The 16,979-nt window shown below is 41.6% G+C and overlaps 1 protein-coding gene across 1 annotated transcript; it reads left to right on the forward strand.

Moving 5' to 3' along the window:
* Positions 1 to 1,919: 1,919 nt before the first annotated feature.
* Positions 1,920 to 14,764, forward strand: mknk2b (MAPK interacting serine/threonine kinase 2b). The gene is made up of 14 exons (XM_038715408.1): positions 1,920 to 2,072; positions 2,657 to 2,867; positions 3,370 to 3,460; positions 3,650 to 3,751; positions 3,884 to 3,981; positions 6,261 to 6,340; positions 6,537 to 6,610; positions 6,786 to 6,890; positions 7,099 to 7,154; positions 7,355 to 7,450; positions 10,852 to 11,046; positions 11,169 to 11,333; positions 11,427 to 11,467; positions 11,602 to 14,764. Exons 2-14 carry the CDS (start codon positions 2,817 to 2,819, stop codon positions 11,870 to 11,872), a joined length of 1,425 nt encoding a protein of 474 aa, XP_038571336.1. The 5' UTR covers positions 1,920 to 2,072; positions 2,657 to 2,816; the 3' UTR covers positions 11,873 to 14,764.
* The last annotated feature ends 2,215 nt before the right edge of the window (positions 14,765 to 16,979 follow it).

Consider the following 16,979-nt stretch of genomic DNA (forward strand, 5'->3'; position numbering starts at 1 on the left):
TTACCAGAAGGATGACATTTTTTCTCACCCTCCACAACTAGGTTGCTACCTATACTGTGAACACATGGACTGCATTTACAAGAAATTATTAAGGTTAAACAATTTCGAGCTAATTTGCAATAGACTAAAGAACAGCAAAAAATCCTTGGGGCGAGTTCAATCTCAAAACGTTTTGCACCGGTTTACAACACTTTCGGATTGAACGACATGTTTCCTTGCAACGTTGCGCAACGTTCTGCAACGGGCTTCGAGGTATGTTTTCTCCCGTTTGGTGGGCGTGTCTCAGCTGTTACCCAATCAGCTGCAACAAGTTTGTAAACATAATGGTGCTAAAAAGGCAGGGAAATTCATTGCGCTTGCGAACACAGCAGGGTGTTCAGGAAACCATCGTTTACGTTGAAAAAACGTTTTGCTACGTTTTGTCTGCTCTAAACTCAGCCCTGTTCTTTCAGCAAGGGCTACGTGAGAAACGGCATCGTCAGGCTAAGCCAATCAGATGCAGAGTGGGGCGGGTCATGTCTTCGTCATACTGGATTCGCCAATCCGCTGCCCATGCACACATGCATTTTAGGGGCGTGGCTTTGGAAAAAGATATCACAGGACGGGTTGGGATTTTTTCGGTTAAATTATTTCTAAATCTAGCTGTCTCTTGCTAGTTTCACCAACAGTTGCATAACCCAGCTTTAATTTTCAAAATCGTTTACTTTCACCAAAGCAAACAGACATTAAAATCTATCAGTTAGTCAGATAAATATTTCCAAATATTGGAAATTGTTTTCTAGTTAGTATCCAGTGGTGTGCATTTACTCAAATACAGCACTTGATGACAATTTTTTTGACAGCTGAAGTTACTGGTTACTTTAAAGATTAAGGTTTTACACACAAAACTGATGATCATCTGATAAAAGATGTCATTTTGTTTTAAGATTTAACCAACAATATATAAAATAATACTATGTAACATTGACAGGAGTCATTCTGTCTGCATTATGAGCATTTACTTTTGATACTCATACTTCTTGACTTGTACTGGAAATTAAATGTTCACTGCAGGAAGTATTTATTTTTTGTATTTACCAGTAGAAGGTGGTGAAACTTCTTTTGAGATTGCATGTGAGTATGTGTGTTTGACTGTGTGTATTTGTTTCTGAAATCACACAATAGCTGAAGTCATTGCACTATATAGCAGTGACTCAGACAGGGGGTTTCTTTGAACACCAATCTGGCCATAGCCATTCATCACTGGTGTGACAAACATCATAAATGTAAATGCTCTCATTTCAGAGAGGGAAAGGGGTGGTGTATTTCTGCTTGTTTATATATTTAATAGCACAAAGCTGGCAAATTGTTATTTTATGTAGCCTACTAGCTCCGTTTATAGCATAGCCCTGAGGTCCAGTGACAGCAGCAGAACAAGTTATTATCATTTCAGTGCCGTCATAGTATAAACGGGAGGATCTGGTTTGTCTACATGTTCTCTCCACCTCCATTGAGATCCTCACATCTCTTTCATCAAAACAGCCATATTTGCTGGTTGTGCCAAAGCGCACGTACTCATGGCAGATCATTCCTCCCCTCCATACATCCCGTCGTGGGGCCTCTGAAACAAAACAGAGCTCACTGGCCGAGTACCATTTAGGATGTATTACCAATTTTGTTTCTGAGACCTTTTCGTGAAATGTGTTCAGAATTTCACCTAAGTTTATTTTAAATGACGTACCTCATCAAGCTATTGCTTATTTATATGCCTTCTGCACCACGTCGAGCAGCTAATTAGTTATACTTCTTACCTTAAGAAGTGGTAAAGTAAATGTGGCGAGACGAAATGGTACCTAGCCGCCATATCCTTTTCTAGAAAACACATGATGCATCCCGTCGTTGATGCAGTCCTGAGGAGGGAGGAGACAAGGAGGAGTCAGCAGGGAGGTTATAAAACCACCTACGCTATCGCTTGTTAGCCACCTTCCACGCACTTTCTATCAGGCGTATCCCCCCTCGACCGTCCTCTGCGGCGTTTGAAGCAGTGGGTCAAACAACGACGCTAACACTGGAGCTGTAAAATTAACAACGGGGTGAGTAAAAAAAAGTGGCATTATTTACATTTGAAAGGGCGTAATACCCGTTGTTATCGCGACACTTAGCTGCAGTAACGTTAACGTTAAGTATGAACGGTAACTCGGCTAACCTTTGTTATCTAACGTTAACAAGTTGAATGTGTCATAACGGTCAAGCTCGAAACCCCGGTGGTCGCGAGTTTACGGTTAACTTAATGTTAGCTAAACGAATGTTAGCCTGTCTGCTGCTGTTGTAGCGGTCGCTATCTTAACAGCGTGGCTTTCCAACATAGTTGCTTATTTTATCCAAACTATAGTATGATGTTCTCTTATCTTGGCACATTTAAAAGCATGCAACTAACTTAACGGTTATAACGTTAAACGAGAGTGGTGTTGTAAGTTAACGTTAGCCGTTGCTGTTGTTGCACTCTGATTGTTTTTCTTGACGTTAACCCACGATCATGTGAAGAATATTGGCTAACGTTAATCTGCCATAGTCAGGTTTGCTAAAATCTGGCTAATGCACGTTGGTATCTCGGTAATTTGTTATGCAAACGTTAATGTGTTTTGTAATGGTGCGGTGTGTATTGTATTGTCCACAGGGCTCCCGTTTAAAGCGCCGCAGCAAGCTCACCGGCCAGCGCAGTGCGACCACTTGCGACTCTCTGAAACGATTTTCTGTTTCGGAGAAGTGCAAATTCATATCCCAAAAACCACTGCCGCCGCCGCACATCCACCAAAAGCACCCCAAATCAAAGCAAAATGGTGCAAAATAAGATCACCGAGGTCACTGGATTCCACCGCTCTTTCAAGGTGAGTTTGAGATTTGTTGAGGGGGGAAAATGCAGAGCTATTATCGTGCCTTTTGGGAAGTCTCTATAATCAGGGCACATTTGTCAGCATGTATGAGAGGACCTCACTTTGCTATATATAAACACATCTGTTGCTCTCCCACATCTTATGTCTGACAAATATACTGTGTGGGCCGGTGTCACGTGGATGTTCAGCTAATGAAAGTAGGACTTCAGTAGGTTACAGCTGAGTTGAAGAAATGTGGCTCTTTGATTGATATTTAGCAATATTTATGTGTTGTATTGTTAGGGTTGACTAATGACTGGATGGGTTTGGGTGACTTTGTTGCTTCAGATATTTATGGTAGTTTTAAACGTTTCTGCCCATCTGTTTTGCTGTTTTGAGTCTACTTTCTGTTTATGCAGTATGGGAGTTATAACTTATCAGTTATCTCTAACAGCTAGCACTAAATGGTTCATTGATAAGATACCTTAACAATCATATTTTTATTATCACTCCCTAGGGCCAAAATCCCTTTGAATCTGAGGACTTCACTAAAAATGGATCCCATCTTATTGATTCGTCATTTAATTTTGATTCCTCCCCAAGACATGGTGAGTACTTGAACAGTCTTATCTGTTATCTATCCATACAATAAGTTCTCCAATTTGGCAAAAATGTACAGTTTACTCTGATCAAAAACATTGTGATTACCACTTAAATTTTTTTCTCCCTTTGTAGTGCTTAAGTTGGAGTGATTTCCTTGCTAGCACATGATAATATAGGCACTCTTGTTTTGACAGAAATGCCTTCCAGTCAGCCTATTGACATCCCTGATGCCAAGAAGAGAAACAAGAAGAAAAAGCGTTGCCGGGCAACTGACAGTTTCTCTGGACGATTCGAGGGTAAAAGCTTTTATTTTTAGGATCATTATGTTGCTGTTACAAAAACACAAGTATTATCTTTTGCAACAACTAAATTTATGTACATTTAATAAAATTAAGTATGTTCCTAACTTGTCAAACTCTGTGCCACAGATGTCTACAGACTGCAGGAAGAGGTACTAGGAGAGGGCGCTTATGCCAGAGTGCAAACATGCATCAACCTCATCACCAACAAAGAGTACGCTGTCAAGGTAAGCGGGCAGACATTCTCACACACATATTAAATGATTGTAATATATTTGAAGATGTTAGCATAATGAATGGGGTCCTGGTTTGCTACAAGTCAGTGCTCCTCTCTCACGAGTCTGTGAATGTCGTCGTTATTATGTAACACTTGCTGTGTGTGTGGATACTGTGGCTAGTCATCAATATAGAGATGTTTTATGTCTAGGGCCGTGCTGTGTTACTTTATCATTTACTTTGAGAGATTCTTTTGTACATGAAGAAAACACGTGACCTTACTTACTGATTATCTAAATGGAAGAAAGCTAGGCTACAGGATGTGCGACATTGTGTCCATGTTGCCTTTCTCTTCTTGATCTTGGGGCAGCATACTTCAGCTCAGTCTGCAGTCTCTAATCTGTTCTACTGCTGTGCTTTTTAATGTGCAACACTAGCTGCTGTTAGCAAACCCTTCCCTTCACTGTTTTTATACTTTGCTAGCCTATCGAAGAGCTGGGAGGGATATACCCACCCCTTTTCTTTACTCCTTCAGCCTACAGAGGACGCTCATAGTGAGAACACAGTGTACTGTTAACTGTGCCAAAACACAACCCACAGAGAGGAAGGGGGGGGGGGGGGATGTGCAGGGTGAGAGTTATGACCCAGGGTGTTTACACTGCTTTGTTCTCCTTCTCGTTCAGTACAGTTGTACTTTTTCTCCTTTTCCTCTCCAAATGGGGTGTGGACTTGTGAATACATGTCTTGACTTTTATTTTATAAATTTTTGGCCCCTAATCCCACTGGGACACAGGAAATAAACACCAAGCTATTTTTATAACTATTAATTCCTTTTGTAGTTTAATTCTGTTCAGATTTGAAACAGTGTGTTGATAGGTAAAGGCTGGTTCCCCATAGAAGTGTCCATATCATACCAATTCATATTTTAGAGGAATCGGAGCACAGATTCTATCACTTGACCATGATCTATGAGAATTGTTTACCCCGGAATGGTTTGGTAGGTCCCCTGGGACTTTGCCGTTCTGGGGGAGGAGGCACGAGGGTCGGCAGTTATTGGAGGTCATTTAGGAGTCGGAGGGGGCTCAGACTGCTTCTGCCAGATGTCCTGTCTCTCCCCTCCCCCTACAGACTGGGGTGAGTTATGGTGGGCTCCTTGTGTTACAATTGCAACAAAAGCCGTGCAGCACCAAGGACGAGCAGAGGGCTGTGTAGTACATGTTTATCTGAAGCTCTGGTTCCCCTGGGTTTGAACCTGACTTGGTGTGGCCTTGTTTTGCAGCAGGCTGCTGTGATTATGATCTGTGATTTGGTAAACAACCATTAAATCTAGTACCCCTCAAATAACTGTCGACCCACTTGTGTGTTTTTGCTATGATTTGCAGTTTAAATTTTTAATCTGCATGTGGTGTTTTTAGGGTGGAAGGTTTGTGTAGTGATCAGGAGAAAGTGAGCTGATTGGGGGCTGTTTGTGCTGCTGACTCAGACTGAAACAGTGCAGAGGCTTTGGACTGCTCACAGGCCTCTTGTCTGTGCATTAATCCTAGACACACACTGAAACTCGGGCCCCACTGGGCTTCAATGGCAGCTGTAATCCAGCTACCAGGAAGAGAAACATGCACCGCCTCCCAAGCAGACAATAACCAACCATGGCTGGAAAATTCAGGCCTTTTGCTCTGTTGTCAGCAGTCTATGTTTCTGTCTCTCTCGGCAGTGCGTCGTGCAGCTGGTGGCCCCTCTGTGGTTTAGTTCCAGGCAGTGCAAAGTTATATTTAGGGAGCATTTTTTGGTTATTGTAAACAGTTTTGGATTAGCTCATGGGATGTTTCAAAGGAAGACTTTTGGCTCCTCAAGAGCACTTAAGATTTAAATATGGGTCACACATGAAGGTTAAATATGAGCTGCTGTGACTTGTTTCATTCTCATTCTGTTAGTCTCTCCTTTGGCTCTGAAAGAAGGTTAAAGTATCTCTTCCAATTGTTGCACACGGTGGGATAAAGGAATCAGGAAAAATGCATGTCTGGTCTGGAACTAAGCCAGTAACAGGGCTCTTTATATGGAATCTATAATCTGTGCTATGCCGCCTTGTCAACAGTAAACACACGGGTGGAGTTTCTGGTGCAGTGTAACCAAATATTAACTCACAGATTGGCTAAATTTTTCTTAAGCCGTTAGAGCACTTTCATAATTATCCTCCCACCCACTACTGTGGAAAACACGAAAGTCAGACTAATTCAGTTCAGTGGGCTATTTTTAGATAATGTGACTGAACCATTATGATGTTCTGTTCCAGATCATTGAGAAAAGACCAGGTCACAGCCGCAGCCGTGTCTTCCGTGAGGTTGAGATGCTCTATCAGTGCCAGGGTCACAGGTAATGGCCTTCTGTCATGACCAACTAAGCAATACCACCTGATGAATGTATAGGGACTGTACCATAAACTGACTGACCTTATTTGTGCTGAAGCTTATTCTATTGAACCCCTTAGTCCTCCTACTTAGTCCAGAAATCAGCAGGCACTAGATGTCTGTTACCTCTGGCTCATGGTGCTTTTTTTCTTTTTCTGAAGCAACATCCTGGAGCTGGTGGAGTTCTTTGAAGAGGAGGACAAATTCTACCTGGTGTTTGAAAAGCTTAGAGGAGGTTAGTGAATTATAGCTGCTGCAGGATGCCTGCATCAGTTCCCTTTGGCTACAGACTAGAGACACATGCATTGCCGAATGGCTTAAAAAAAAGTCATTTGTCTGTCGGAAGGCATGCATTCTATGCCTTGTGCTTCTAAATGCAGCTGATATATACTCTTATTTCCCTGCATTAGGGTCAATCTTGGCACACATTCACAAGAGACGGCACTTCAGTGAGCAGGAAGCAAGTGTTGTCGTGCAGGACATAGCCAGTGCTCTAGATTTCCTGCATAACAAAGGTAAGACTTTATTACTACTCATGATCACCAAAAAGGCAAAGCATCTCTAAGGGTATATGCGTACCATGAAGTAGGTTTTAGTACAGTAGTTCGGACACCATATGCAAAAAACAACAACACAAACAAACATCCTTGATCCTGGCGCAAAACCAGGTCTTATTAACAGAAAAATGTGACTGATTGCTTTCATAATATTTTTTTTCCCTAGGAATGGCACATAGAGACCTGAAACCTGAGAACATTCTCTGTAAGAGTGCAGACAAGGTGAGCTTACTGCACACATGTTTGAGCCCAATTAGTTCAAAGGGTAATTAATGTGGTAAAGTGTGATTAGTTCCTCTAAGATGGTGATATGAACCTTGGTAAAGAGAAATGATAGTTGAAATCTCTTGTCATACAAGTAGATACTCCACACAAATGATGAATCATGAATTTTAATGATTCTGAACTTGTATCTTTGTCAGATTTCACCAGTTAAAATCTGTGACTTTGACTTGGGAAGTGGCATCAAGCTGAACAGCGACAGCTCACCCATCTCCACCCCTGAGCTCCTCACTCCTGTAAGTCCACCTGTATATTGTCTTGTTCAAACACTAAAGACCATTTTTATAAAATGGGATTGGGACAGTGATATTGAAGGGAAGCAGTTAGCAATATAATGGGTATAGCTATTGAGAGTGAGGAAGAGAACTGTACAGTGGTGTGTCCTTGTGTATAAGCAGGGTGTGTTCAGGCTGTAAAACTGTCTTTATCAAGTCCAACTGGCTGGTAGCCTATTGGGCAATCCTCAGTGGTGTTAGCTGTAGGACAGCTCGCTGATTGGGAGAGGTAGAGAATGTTTTTGAGGTTAAGGTAGTTCAGTGTTGGGCAGCTTCTCTGAAATTACATGGATTGTTTCCTGAATGTCCCTAGCTGGCAGCTTTATGCTTTCTTATCAAGTATCAGCCAACCTTTGGTTTAATGTCCACGTTCTGATGCTTATCAGACACAAATATTGGGGTCCATGAGTCTGGGGGTTATGATTGTTGAACTCTCCTGCTGTCATCACAACACAAAGCGGGGGGGAAAAACTGGCATGCTTATGTCAACACTGTTTGCTGGTTGTCTGGGGGAAGGGGGTTGGATGGATGGACCAGAACAGGTGGAGGATAGCAGTTTAGCCTGCAGGAATGTCGGGATGGGTGGGGGATTTTCTACACTGGTAACTTCATCTTCCTTTAGCATAACTAATGAATAGAGAGCCCATCCCCAGAGTATTTGAAGGGGAGATGGTTTAGAGGCCAAGAGGCACCTCATGTTTAGTCTACATGGACTTAGATATTGGGCCTGAATTATGTTTTGTGTATTTGGTGCAGGGATGTTTGGAATGCGGTTCAATTTGCTCGCCATAATTCAAAACACAAACTAGTGTTCATTTTCATTATGCCATGCTAATTACAGCCTACTACATCCATGGTATCTCTTAATACTGCTAAGCTAGAAAGTAATTTCCAACGCTGCACGCCTGCTTAATTTATCTTGAAGTTTTGTTGTGCTGGGTATTTTTGCACACAACCACAAGACCTGATGTAATGCAGAGATTTTAGTGGAAGAAAAGTTGATGCTGGAGGACAAGGCACAATGTGATAGCCTTGAAATGCAGTATAGCTGCAGGGAACACAGTGTGACTTTTACAAGGCCATGTCCTACGATTATGAAGAAGTTACAATGAAACCACAACACAAACTCTCATTTCCCTTTTCTCTCTGTGGTGTGAGAGAATAACATCCACCCTCCCTTTCTGCTTAGTCTCCGCCCTGTGGCCCCAACCAGCTTGTGCTGGTCTGCGCTTTCTTTATGTTCTTTATACAAAGGCTGTGCATAAGGCTTGTTCTAGAAATTTTAGTCGCTCCCCCCCTCCCCCCTATATACCTAGCAACTGAAATGTGATTGGCTAAACCAGTGGGAGGGGGAGGTTAACTGGGAGGGACAAACGCCCTGTCTGCTCATGCGCTCTGGCTTGTTTTCTTTGCCTTGATCACAGGAACAATGTTATCTGATTTTCATGTCACTATTGGCACCTGCCCTTATTTTACCCACATTCCTACAGCTGTTGCACAATATAGTCTGATTTTGCATTTTAGTACTTATGTACCTGATCCCACTGAATGTGTTTAATCAACTAAAATCCCATGGGCTATTTGAGAATGTATGTTTACAGTGGATGTTTGTATTCTCTCTAGTACAAACTTGAAAGACAGGAGCACAGGGAAAAGGAGAGGGACCTTTCTAGGAAAAAGCTAATTTTAGTTTACTAAGAAATTTACACAGGTGGCTGGCTGTCTGGCATGAGATAAATCTTGACAGTTCAGACGTCAACGCTCATGTGCAGCAGTTGGGAACACAAAGCAGCTTAGACAGTTTAAAAAAAATAAAAAATCAAGGAACTGCCTCAGTTATTGTCACAGGTGCAGCTGCATGACGACAGAACAGGTCGTCTTACTGTAAGCCTCTTCAGATAATCCTGTAGTTTACAAACAGCAGAGGTGTGTGTCGTCAGTGGTGTCAATATGGTCTGACTAGTCACATGGTTTCAGGAAAGTCCCAGGTTGCAATACCAACGAAGCCTGCGGTAACAACTGTATCTGCAGCTTTTGGAAAGGTTTAAGGAGGATGTAACTGGTGCAAGCTCAGAAGTGTTTGCAACAACAGTACAGGAAGAACTTGCGAGTTTGAGGATATGCTAAAGAGCCATGACTACGGTTATTTCACTTTAGGTGCTTGGAAACAAGACTAGCCTTGCTAGCTGTTATTTGATAGCACAGCTATCGCATCCCCTTTCAGTTTTACAGCACCTTGGTAGGCAAAAATATTTCTTTTATTCCTGTGGCAGCTACATTTGGCCTGAATCCTGTGGGCATGTCCGTGGAGGCAGTCGCCCCAGACACGATGATGTTGGTGGAAATGTGGGGGTTGGGTTTTCTCTCCGACAGAAGCAGCTTTGTCTGAGATGAGATTCCTGTGCAGCAAATTCCATTACATAAGGGTGCAGCAGGGTGGAGGAGTTAGGAGACAGCTGGGATATGGTACTGGGACACAATAGATGCCTGCTCTATGTAAACATGATCACCCACAGATTGAGGTAAGGATATAGGCCTTGGGGTTTTCCAGGATGCAGGCCTAGGTGGAAGATTTAAAAACAACTGATCAGGCAAAGGGCTGATTAACAGGTATTCTCAGCAAGTTCTAAGAATTTATACCAGTAGTGTCTATATTTAGGACATCCTCTAAAGAGCTCACAGAATCCAAACTCTTTCCTAAGAATATAAAAGGTGATCCATTGAGGCAACGATTAAATGTTATATTATCCACACATACGTACATGTCCTACTGAACTAGCGACCCGCTGCTCCTTTTCCTGTTCCTAAAAGTATTAAAAGCGTTTTGGTGTTTGTGTTTCCAAGTTATGTAAGTGTTGAGGGCCGGTCTCTGGCTCTGCAGGACAGCTCAATCCTCTTTTCCCTGCTCAGAGTTTGGCCTAATTTCTTTCTTAGCTACATAACAAGGGACCGTCAGAGCTGAGCCTGGCTTCTGTACAGCTAGATGGTCATAACAGTGAGTCACTGCTGCGGCCTACCCACAGTAACCTGCTTCATTATAGCATATCCCTCCCTTTTCTACCCTTGAAATGGAATTGTACACGATGTTTCCACTGAGGTGTCCTTAAGGGCATTGAGAAATGCAGTGGAGCACATTTTTAAGTGAACCCATCACCGCAAATAAGCATGTGACTGTCACAGGCTGCCCCCCCACGCGCACAGCCCAAGAGTGGGCTCCAAGCTTTAACACTAGCAACCACGAGGTATCAGCTGAGTGAAGGAATGTGGGCTGCAGCCAAGAGGCTTTTTTTCTGCTATAGATACTGCTTTCTGTCATGCCTGCGGCTAACAAACTTGTTTGTTTTTGTTTCCTCTTGTCTCAGTGTGGCTCAGCAGAGTACATGGCACCTGAGGTGGTTGAGGCCTTCAGTGAGGAGGCCACAATTTACGACAAGCGCTGTGACCTGTGGAGCCTTGGAGTCATCCTGTACATCATGCTGAGCGGCTACCCACCCTTTGTAGGCCGCTGTGGCGGTGACTGTGGCTGGGAATTAGGGGAACCCTGCCATACCTGCCAGGTAAGAGTTAGACACATTTATTCAGCTTTTCATATTTCCTGCATCTTGTACTGGACATAAACATTGTATCTTCAGCCTCCAGGTCAAGGTAACTGATAAATGGTTTTTATGTCCATTTCTAGAACACTTTGTTTGAGAGTATCCAGGAAGGAAAATATGAGTTTCCAGAGAAAGACTGGGCTCACATCTCCTCAAGTGCCAAAGATCTCATATCCAAACTTCTGGTTCGGGACGCCAAAAACCGCCTGAGTGCCAGCCAGGTGCTGCAGCACCCCTGGGTGCAGGGGGTAGGTCTTGAAATCACACATTTTCTGCAGCTATTTCACAGTATGTTTAAGTGTTGAGGTTTCTAATTAACTAATATTTTTTCTTTTTTTCAGGGTGCTTATGACACTTTGCCAACATCCATCTTGCATCAACGGTGAGAAAACATTATACACGTTACTGTTACACAAGACTGTATTCCTGTCACACTTTAGCCCAATATATTTGCATCTTGTATTTCATTTGCTCACAATGACTGATTTATTTCTTTCCCCTTTCCTTGTCCCTTAGAACCAGCAATGCCAGGGATCTGACATTCTTTGCTGACAAGGCCATGGCTGTGAACCGGCAGCTGGCTGAACAGGATGGCATGGAAGACCAGCAGCAGCAGGAAATCCCGTTTGTTGTTACTGCTACTGGCTCTTCTATGCGCCTTTCTCCTTCCAACTCCAAGCTGGCTAAGCGCAGGCAGCGAAGCAGCCAGCCCAAGGGAGGGCCCGTTTCTGCTGCAGAGCTTCGTCAGCTCTTGGCCCCTCTCGTTATTGTGGGAGACTGTGCCTGAACTTTGTCAACTCTGACCTCCGACCTTCCGTTAAGATTCATGTCCAGATCCAAGACTGCCCTGAGACTCTCCCCCTCTAATTCTGGCTCCTCTCCCTGACTCTAGCTGGCCTTGGTTACATACATTCAGGCTTTCTTGCCTCACTGTAAAGGGAGATGCTGCTTGCAGCCCTTTCTCTAAATGCCTTCTGCCCTTCTGCAGCACTTCTGAAGCACATCAGCCCAGGGCCTGCATATAGCAAACACACACATATGTGCATGTCTGGGTTTCCGGGGGGGGGCAGTTAATGTTTTGGGGGAGAGAGAGAAGTATTTTCTAAGTTATGTTTGGTTTGTTTTAATTTTATTCATAACACCGTTCAGAAGACATCAGAACGCTTATCTTCGAAACTAAGCTCAGACACCAAAGGACAACCTGTTGTGCTGCTCCCACGTTACAACTGGATCCACTGTGAATTAAGTTATCTGGAATGTTCTCTTTGCCTGTATGTATATGCGTGAATGGCCCATCTGCAGATACGTACAAGCTTATGCAATACGCCAAGATGAAGGCTGTTCCTGTCTTTGAAGGGATTCAGTATAAGGGGTTGGAAGGTCTGTAAGCCAATGCTGTCCGTGCCTGGTGCGGTCCATTATGTGGCTGGGGACTTCAAAGAATTTTTTTGTCTCAATTTAAGATGAATTTCCTCAACGCTGAGCTTTTTTTGTAAATGTCAGATAAAACATGCACTCATCTAGCTTGGTGGCCACGCACTTAATGCTCCTAGAGCAAAAAATGTTAGTCTGTAGCCAGCCATGACTTACTGTTGCACCGATTCATACAGTTTAGTACATGAACTTCCCAACTTATCAGTGGCCACACTTTTCAGTGTTTGTGAGACCGTCAGGCAAGTCTCTTATTGAAGTAAACAGTTTTACTCCCCCGAAATTGTACTTCTGAGCAAACCCTGAAGTACATCCATTATGTTGGTACAAGCTAATTATGTCAAATGGCTAGGCAAGTGAAACTGGGTCGGTGTCTTTCATCGTAAAGAATTCATGACGTCCCCTTTCCAACAACCAGAATTGTGGTGTTTGTTTGTTTTTCTTCTTCCTACAAATCAATTTAGAAATTGGATTTAACCTTGAACATGTTGCCAGTAAAGGTTAGAACTACTATCAGGGGTCTTAAAAGCACATTTTGGCCAATGTAACCAAAGTGTCATTTGTTGATCAAATATATTTGGACTTTTTTGTTTTGGGTTTTTTTTTTTTTTTCCTCAATGGTTCACCATTGTGTGTTTTGAGACAACCCTTTCAAAATAATGACATTACAAAATAAGATGCAGATGAGTTTTTTTTTTTTCTTCAAAAATGAAACACAAAAAAAGGAAAAACATTCCACAAAAGGAAAAAAAAACAAGTCTTCCACAAACATGTAGCTGTAAGTTTACTTTATTTTTCATGTTTGAAAACTCCATGTCAATGTGCCACACTGATTTCCCCCTCCCCCTTTTTTCATGGCTGTTAATAAGCTTTTATTTTCTATGTTGATTTTCATGCAGGTGCTGTTCAGGTGAAACACCGGATGTTTTCCTTAAAGGTTGTGTTTGTGTGTGTGTTTTTTTTTTTTTTTTAAATGTTTTTAAAAGTTCTGTGTGTGTGTGTGTGTGTGAGAGAGCACGATGGTCGGTTTAGTGGAGCTGGAGCGTTCATGCCCAGTGAAGGTGTTTTAATTTTGTGTTATGTGTTTTTTTTTTTTTTTAATTTTTTTTTTTATGAGAGTTGGCAATAATTATATATTTTTGTTTAGATAAGTTTATTAAGCTCATTCTGAAACCGACAGGTAATGGACAGGTGATGAGGTCTCACAACACTGTAGCCATTTCACCAAAGAGGGTTCAAGTCATGACATTGAACATGTGATCCATCACAGAGCAGTGAGAAGTGGGGACTTCTGATTGTCCGTGTCCTGTTACCAGCACTGCAGCGACGGTACTCTGGAAATGGCTCCCTTGGTGTCAAAGGACCCATTATGCTGATAATAGGACACTGTAATAGTTCTAAAATACCTTCTACAGATGCATAGTTAAGGGGTTTTATGTCTTATAATAAGACTTACTTGAATTTGTGTATGCAGCTGTTTCTTCTCCATTTGGGAAACTATTTTGCTATCAATAATTTCAAAGCATTAAGCTGATGATCAAGGCAATCTTGGGGTTTTGAAAATACCAATACAGTTCAGTATTCTGCCTTCTCCCTTTTGAGCATCAGCTGATTTAGGCCCTACTTTTTTGATAGGGTTGGATACTCAAATGCACAAACTTTGGCCATACTCTAATATCCTGAATGGTATAATAAGAGTTTTCTTGGTCATGACCATTTCTACTTTTGTCAAGTGGCAGTAGCTTTTTGGACTACCTTTTATTCGGGTGGGGTGGAGGGGGAAGGGGACAAAATTATATCCTTAAGTCTTGCAATTTTTTATATTGTAAGTCATTTTGAAGGAAGTGTTAACATTCATTCAAATAGACAGTCCCATCAAACTCCCTACAATTTGAATGTAGCCCACAGGCAAAAGCATTTACAATCCAGCAACATTGATCAAATGTTTTATAAAAACTTCATGGTATGTTGGGTTATTCTGTCTACGTTGATACAGTCCTCAAGTCTTTTCCTTTTGAGAGTTGACACCTGATTTTAAAACTGAATTACCCCAAACCCACTGTGTTTGTGGGAATAAATTTGAAGTAAATACATCCTTTAAGTACAAAAACATTTTGATTTAAAATAAGCACTTTACTGTACCATGTGAATGATTGCAGTTCACTCAAGGCAACATTTATGACCGTTGCTACAGAATTTTGTATTGTTTTTCTAAAAAAAAAAATGCAATAAAATGCTTTCAACTAAACACTTGTCTGGTAACTAAAGTTTTTTTCCAGCTGTACTGTTTTCTGCTCCCTCCTATATCACTAGTTTCACATTAACTAGCAGGTTTATCTTCAGACCAAGGTTGAGGCTGTTTCATCTGATTCAGTGCTGTAAATGCCTCTATCAGTAACACTCCCTGATACCTGAGCTATGTCACATTTGTCCTTGGCTGTTGGTAAACATGATCTCACACACAAATGTGACGGTGGTTTCAACTTGCATTAGTCATGATGAGAGCTGCCGAGGGGGGCGCTCGTCACAGCTGCACGGGCCTGATCTGATGAGACTGATGCAACCTGCTGCAAGAGCTGCAGCCCCTGTGTGCCACCTCGTGATCTCTGTGGAAACACAAAATTACTTATGCTGAATTTGCTAAATGCCTGTATCATGGCAACACTGCTACAAGTTAGGATTTGTCATCCACTGGTTAAAATCTGCTGTATAGACTAAAATGATGTCTGAAGAAATAATACTTCCAAGTGGACAAACAAGTAGGGTTTTTTCAAAAGTTGACTGAGTCAATGAGTAAAGAAATGCATAATAAGAAATTTCAAGTGTTCTATTTGATTAATCAATTCATCATTTAATCTATGAAATGACAAAACTGTACAACATTTTCCTGTCACAAGTTCAGAGAGCCCAGGGTGAATCCCTCAGATGTCTTGTTGTCAACAGCCCACAACAACGCAAGCTGCTAGTTCTCACATTGTGTAGCTGGAACCAGCAAATATCCGGCATTTTTATTTGATAACACATGTTAAACAATAATAAATAATCAACTAAAGTGAAAATATCAATTGCTTAACTTCAAGGCAGGAGAAAACGAAATGATGCAACAGCAGTGAGTTAGCTGTACATTCCCCAGAGAAAATGTTATCAATGACTAACTTAAAAAGATATTTGTCTCCCTCTTGTGGACACCGCTCACAGATGCATGTACAATCACTGCTACGATAAAACTGAAAGATTATCCTCTCTGTGTCTTTACAGATGGGGACAAATTATAAAGAAAACACCTGAATAAAAAGAGTGGAGAACCATATCAAATGTAGATACAGATGTAGATTTAGTGATGTCTGTGACTGTCTCTGATCCTTTTGTTATGTCTGATTATGTTAGTTTTTTCTTTGTATCAGCTGTACTCAGGTCTCTCTTGATAATGACATTACCTGATTAAATAAAGGTTGTATATATAAATAATAATAATAATCCTTATTTGTAGAGCACTTTTCAAAAACAAGTTACAAAGTGCTTTAACAAGTGTAAAGAATAATACAAAAAAACAAGATAAGAGCATGAAAACATTGAAAAGACTAAAATACCGATTAATATGAAATTAGTAAAATACAATAAAATAAAAGGGATAAAATAAAGTCAAATAAGATCGGGAAAGTCTCTCCTATAAAAGTATGTTTTAAGAAGGAACTTAAAAGAGTTCACTGACTCAGCCGACCTGATTTCCTCATGCAGGCTGTTCCAGAGCCTCGGGGCCCTGACAGCAAACGCTCTGTCCCCTTTAGTTTTCAGTCGAGACTCTGGAACAGACAACAGACCTCTGCCCGAGGATCTCAAGGTACGTGCTGGTGTGTATGGGACTAAAAGGTCAGAAATATAACAAGGCGAGAGGCCATGAAGAGCTTTAAAAGTGATTTTAAAGTCAATTCTAAAACATACTGGGAGCCAGTGTAATGAAGCTAAAATAGGAGTAATGTGGTCATATTACTTTGTTCTGGTTAAAAGCCTGGCAGCTGAGTTCTGGACAGTCTGGAGTCGATCAATAGATTTTTGGGTTAAACAGGTGAAATGGCTGTTGCAATAATCCAGGCGTGATGAGATGAAGGCATGTAAAATGGTCTCGGTGTCCTTAAAAGTTAACATGGATCGAATTTTAGCTATATTTCTAAGTTGATAAAAACATGATTGAACAAGCTTTGTGGTGTGCTGCTCGAAATTTAAATTACTATCAAAATAAACACCAAGGTTCTTTGCCACAGGCTTAATGTGATTTACTAGGGAACCAGCAGATGGCAGTATTTTATTTGCCATCTGCTGGGACCCGATGACCAGGATTTCTGTTTTGTCTGAGTTCAGCTGGAGGAAATTATTTGACATCCATTTTTTAACTTCACAAAGGCAGTTGTTAAGTGAACTCAGCATTCCAGGGTCTGTGGATCTGACGGGCAAGTATATTTGTG

This window comes from Micropterus salmoides, unplaced genomic scaffold (genome assembly GCF_014851395.1).
Source record: "Micropterus salmoides isolate LMB-PRFRI ecotype aquatic unplaced genomic scaffold, ASM1485139v1 Ms_hic_scaffold_13, whole genome shotgun sequence".
Lineage (NCBI taxonomy): Eukaryota > Metazoa > Chordata > Actinopteri > Centrarchiformes > Centrarchidae > Micropterus > Micropterus salmoides.

Bases quoted from the DNA above. Each gene is read 5' to 3' on its own strand.
- mknk2b (XM_038715408.1), top strand. From the start codon at position 2,817: ATGGTGCAAAATAAGATCACCGAGGTCACTGGATTCCACCGCTCTTTC. The intron at 7,451-10,851 runs GTAAGTCCACCT...CTCTTGTCTCAG, and splicing joins CCCCTGAGCTCCTCACTCCT to TGTGGCTCAGCAGAGTACAT. The intron at 11,334-11,426 runs GTAGGTCTTGAA...TCTTTTTTTCAG, and splicing joins AGCACCCCTGGGTGCAGGGG to GGTGCTTATGACACTTTGCC.